The sequence below is a fragment of the Rhinopithecus bieti genome, unplaced genomic scaffold (genome assembly GCF_001698545.2).
Source record: "Rhinopithecus bieti isolate Rb0 unplaced genomic scaffold, ASM169854v2 scaffold_22627, whole genome shotgun sequence".
In the NCBI taxonomy this organism is placed as follows: Eukaryota; Metazoa; Chordata; class Mammalia; order Primates; family Cercopithecidae; genus Rhinopithecus; species Rhinopithecus bieti.
The window spans coordinates 22651-28619 of record NW_016810421.1 but is presented as its reverse complement, the minus strand read 5'-3'; the positions used below and the strand labels follow the sequence as shown (position 1 = coordinate 28619).

The window sequence follows — 5969 nt, the reverse complement described above, 5'->3', positions numbered from 1 at the left end:
CATGGTAGGATTGCTCGTAGATGCAATTGCTCCACGTGAGTTAAAAAAGCTCTGGCTTTTTGAATGACCTAGGGATTGGATGATTTGAATTTTAGCAAAATTATTCATAGGAATAAAATGAGATGCACAATGAAAGGCTCTGAAAGTGACAGTGTTTTCTAGATAACACACTGAACTAATTTGCTATTGCTTTTCAGACTTCGTAGGAAAAACACGTACTTGTGCTGGCTATGCAAGTGAAGGCTGCATGGTGTGTGAGACTTGAGACCGCAAAACAATACAAGATTTCCAGTTGGACTAATGAAAAAGTGTGATCTAGATTTTTAAAATGTGCAATAAAGAAGACAGCAAAGAGATGGGCATGAAGTGAACTGCTATTTTAAGTGCAGTCACAGAATGTGATATGTGGGGTGTGCATGGCAGCAGGCAGTGGGTTGATGGTGGTGCTAAGATTGAGGAAAGACATGTCACAGTTCATCATGACTTATCATCACTTTATGATTAAGATTAGAAATTTAATCCTTCAGAAAATGCAGAGTCACTGATGATAGAAGAACTATAATTTTTGGTGGCACTTGAAAAACCCTGCAGGAGAAGAAACAACAGGTGTAAAGTTGTAGAAATAAGAGACAGAGAGACAGCTCAGGAGTTATTGAAAAATTCTGTGAGATATAGTAATACCAGAAATAAAGATTCCTGCTGATTCTGACCATAAAGAATGTGAGTGTGTATCATAAAATGCCAATAATTATAGCATATTCTTTTTCCCCTTTGACTGGCAAATAAATATAAAGAAGTTACGTTTTGTGTTTCCTTAACAAATATTGAAAATCTTGTTTCATGATTAACTATTAACACTCTAATGTGCTGTTACTAATATATCCAGTATTTGTTCACCCGAGTCTTACCTAGAAGGTCATTCTGGGGTATCCACTTATAGAGCCGAGTATTGAGACCTAAGGTATCTGGCTTATTCCCATCATATCTCCACAGAACCTGTTACAGTGAGGAAAATATCTTATTCCATGAGTGGAATTCAAAACTTATAGAATGTTCAAACTGTAAACAGAGAAAAGAGTAGGAACGAGATCAAGGGATGTTAGCAAATCAGAACTACTCAAAGACTGATGTAAATAGAATACTCACATTTAATTTTGGCCAACTTCACATTTGTCAGAAGTTTCTATAATTGGATTACTTACAAACTTTAGCAGCCTCTTTCAGTAGTTTTCCATATCAGTAAGACATTTCATCTTACCTTTTGTGGAATCTGGGCAAGGGCTGATGCAATTACGTTGGCCCTTTCTTTTTTCATGTTAGTGACCATTGACCCCAGAGTAAACACCACAACACCATGTTCTCCAGAGCTCTGTACAAACTCTTCCATTTCCTGTGAAAAGAATTTGTTTCATCACAAAAGAATAACAGCGCAGCAGGCACTACTGAAAGAATTGGTACAAGTTACTAAAGAGAGAAAATCAGGTATTTTAAGGAATTATTGGAGTAAATAATATTTTCTAACTGATTCAATCACTCAGGTTTTTTGCAATTAGATATATAATGTGAGATAGGTGGATGCTGTTAGGATATTTGTGTAACTATGTGTGAATGTGTATGTATTTGTGTACATGTGTGTAAGGGAAAAAAGAAATGGAGCTATTACACTGTAGTCAGGGAGATAATGTTAAAATATTACACACAGACTCTTATATTACTAAAATTACTAATATAAGTTCTTGGAAAGTGGCACCACTCAGCTTTAATTCTATATTGTTGTTCTACTAAGTCACTTGTGTTTATTTCAGGCAGATTTTCTGTAAGATTCTTTTAGTTGGAAGCCATTAGTGTTTACTTCCCTCACTATGAGTTCTGAGGATAAGCTACTCACTATTGGGATAATTTTATATCTACATTTATGTTTCTCTACAGTGCTTTACACTTCACTTAAATTTGTCACAGTTTTCCGATAGCATTTGAAAAACTAAAATAAATAAATAAATAAATAAATAAATAAATAAAAGCTGACGGTTAAGAACCAGTGACATTCTGGAGTCGGGTATTGTAATTTGGAATTTCTGTGAATTAGTCCAGGAGTCTTATTTATAATACAAAATTGTACAGTATACAGTTACATAGTTGAATGATCATATTTTCAGGTTATTGTTTAGGTGGAGCACCTACTGACCTGAAATCACACTGTTAAACTGAGGTACTATTTATAACTACATGTGAGGAACTCTCATCATCACTTTGTTGTGTCTCAGAGGCACCATTTGCATCAGAATAGAAGAGACCACCAGGCCTTTCTAGAGGGGAGATCCTGTCTCTCTTTTGAGTAGCTCACTCACACCACATCACACTCCTGGTGAAGATGTGCTTGGGTGCAATTGATTGAGAAGTATTCTGATTTACGTTCTCCAATGTATGCCAATATTTAAATTTAAATACTTTCAGATTTGATCATTGTGGTAAAACTTTTCCTAATGGTTCTTAACAAAACAAAGAAAAAACGTCCAAATGTTACCTGTGCAGACACATATTACAGAGTGTTTTTTAAAATATGATTTTTAATCTTAAGGTAAGAGTCATTGCACTGCTATTCCAGGTAATACCTGGGGCATCTAAGTATTGTGTGTGATTACAGTTGACTGTAGCCATATTTACCGTAACTGATGTTCAGTGTTTCACCTCACTAGCTTGATGCCAAGAGCCCTGTTTATCCATGCAGTGTTGAAGGAACCTAACCTCTGTTTACAGATTCATCACTGATATGGATTGGTTGTTTCTTCTTCTGTGATAATGTAATAAAATAATATAAGATTAATGTCAGAAATTTTATAAAAGCATGAAAATTTTTTTAAATAAAATTTTCCAAATTTTATGTTGTGATATTATTTATATAAAATATATTTTTTCATCATGGCTTTTGTCNTATGCATATTTTCATAATGTTTAATAGGTACATCTTGATTAATTTTTTTATCTGCATAATTTCACGTGAATATATTATAAAACTCATGGCAATGTTCATTTTTAAAACACCTGATACATTTTGTCAAGTGTCTTATTCTCTTATATAGAAATTATCTGAGAATCAAATATTTAATAGAAATGAAAGCAACCTGGCTGGGTTAGCAATTATTGTACATAATAAACAAAGAATTGGTTTCACAACCATTGACTTGCATTCAAATCTTTCTGCAAGTTAGTAACAACAGCTAATAATTGTAATTATCACTATTGTACTACTAGTCATCCTTTTTCTTGTCCTTCTACAAGCCTTACTCTGTTCCCCTTCCTACTGACACCATCGGTTTCTCTTATTGTGAAGGGGGAAATATTTCAAGAGTAGGGCAGGGTGGCATAGATGTTTCATTAGTCTTACCCCAGCTTTTGTCTCTTGAGAAAGTTATCATATAAAGCCCATGCAATTTGCATTCATCATAGATATTGAGTTTTAACAATGGAATAAAAACTCAGCTTTATGTGGACAAAAATTATATTTTAAGAGATTACTTAATAATGTGATAAAGAATGCTTGCTTTGTACATATGTCTTAAAAGTATGATATTAATTTACAATATACAGGTTTATTGTATTCTTTCATAAAGAATATAATCTTATATGCTGACAGAATTTTTTTGGCATTGAAACTAAGGGCATAATTCAGATACAAGTGGTATAAATTATTTGGTCTTTATTATACATGCATTGTTCTTCATCTCTGTGCTTCTCTGTCAGGCAGCCATGATGTTAAGACAAGTTGGCACAGGGAGCTTTAATGAGTTGCTTGTCATATGGCAAAAATCATCTGCTTTCATAGGGTATGTTTATGCTGTAATATGTAAACCCTTGGGGTCTCAATGAAGAATGATTTAAATGCTTTAGTAAGATCAAGTGATCACTGAGTTTGTCTGCAAATATTAAAGGAACACATTTATTTTATTGAGGAAGTGTTTTAAGCTGCAATACTGGTGAAGATCCTTGTTACCTATGGGAGAATTTTAGAATTTCCACTAGCTCATTGTTGCGGGAAGTCAGGGACCCCACAGAAGAAGTGAAAATGGCAGGTCCTTGCCTTAAGCGATGATATTATCCTGTGAAATTCCTTTTTCTGGCTCATCCTGGCTCAAAAGTCTCCCCCACTGAGCACCTTGTGACCCCACTACTGCCTCCCAGAGAACAATACCCCTTTGACTGTAATTTTCCTTTACCTACCCAAATCCTATAAAACAGCCCCACCCTTATCTCCCTTTGCTGATTCCCTTTTCGGACTCAGCCCACCTGCACCCAGGTGAAATAAACTGCCATGTTGCTCACACAAAGACTGTTTGTTGGTCTCTTCACACAGACGCGCATGGCACAGGTGTCTGTCAACTATTACTTTGCAAGAGAAGATAATTCTGATGTACTGAAAAATCTGGCTCTATTAAATGGAGAATGATATCTCAAGTGACCTGCACATGTTAAGTAATTAGTAGTATTAGCAATAATAACAAAATAACAATAATTGCAAAATTAATAATATTTATGAGTAACTAACTACAGGCCAGAGACACACTTCAACTGTTTTGCCTGTGTTAATATTTTTTCCACACAACATGAAGTTGCCACTATTTCTGTAAATGTAGGCATCATTATTTTTATCAACATTCTAGTCTACTTTTCCATCATCTGCTACCTGAATCCATGCAAAATTTCCTGAATTGTTGGCTCTTTATTCTGACCCTCCTGCAATTTAATCATTGAATATCTTGAAAGCTCTTCTTAAAGAAGAGAATATTTTCATATATCTTTCTTTCTTAACTCTTTTTCGTAGTTTTTCAAAGTGCTTAATAAATATTTCAACTCCCAATATGTATCTGGCTCTAATTTGCCTCTCAGCATCATCTGATTCTTAGTCTCTTCCTGCAAACTAAACCTGAGGACTTGAGAACTGTCCTGACCACTTTACCTGCTTTCCTTCCTTTGTCTGTCTCTCTCTGTCATTCTTTTACTTATTCTTGCATACTGTTCAGCTCTCATCGTAGTAATCAGTGACTCCAGGATACTTTCTATTATCTCCACTGATGCTTTCTTGACATTGGGTTTTTCCTTGAGATAATAGTTTTTATATATTTTTTATTACTTGCACATATTCTGTCTTTTGAAGTAGAATGTAAGGTATGTGGGGGCAGAAACTGGGTCCATTTTTTTTCTCTGAAAATTCTGCACTTACCTGTGTTTCGTGCTAATCCCTTTGTAAACATTATTTGAATGAATGACCAATACCTTCTTAGGTGTTAAATAATGAAGACTTCAATTTAACCAACTCTATTTTTTGAAGTCTCCTTAGTATTCCCCTCTATTTGTAGTACTCATGAAACTCATATACGTATGATAGTATCAATATGTACATGAGTTTCTAATTGGTATCTGCTTTACCCCACCCACTTCCCATCTTTCTTTCAGTGTAAGTCAACCACTCTGAATGAAGACCGTAGAAACAATTCTACTGAAAATTCAAAGCCAACAAAACAAAACCAATGAAAGTATGTTTACCTTAGGTAGGGGTTTCGCAGGTTTGCAGAGGAGTCCTCCAACAAAATCAGCATTTGGTAAGAGTGGATGTGGAAACTGAAAATTCCAGGAGTTTCGAATAAGCCATATGTCAGCTTTCCCCATTGTCTCAGATAATGTAGTGGGTCTTCCTGACAAGGATAAAAAAAGAAAAGGTGGATGACACAAGATTAGGTTATTTTCTGAAAAGGGTTAGAATAATGTAGGCAAAAATATAGGCAAAGTGTCTATGCTTTGAAAAATATACATATATTCATCTATAGACGTAATTTAATTGTATGTATTATTTATTTTGCCCATGTATATTTATAAGAAAGGCAAAATAGTAGGAGAATTGTGAGGATAAGCTACATCTCTAATGTCACATCAGTATACTCACAATTACAAACAATTATTAAAATAAGCCACAG

At 34.6% G+C, this 5969-nt stretch overlaps 1 protein-coding gene across 1 annotated transcript in view; it reads right to left on the bottom strand.

Moving 5' to 3' along the window:
• Positions 1–897: 897 nt before the first annotated feature.
• Positions 898–5969, bottom strand: part of LOC108542086 (UDP-glucuronosyltransferase 2B9-like) — a gene marked incomplete at its 3' end in the record, with an annotated part of 6976 nt that continues 1904 nt past the window's right edge. The window contains exons 2-4 of the mRNA XM_017891932.1: positions 5542–5690; positions 1259–1390; positions 898–996 (exon numbers count right to left, since the gene is read on the bottom strand). Coding sequence (XP_017747421.1) covers positions 898–996; positions 1259–1390; positions 5542–5690 — 380 coding nt within the window. The remainder of the gene's footprint in view (positions 997–1258; positions 1391–5541; positions 5691–5969) is intronic.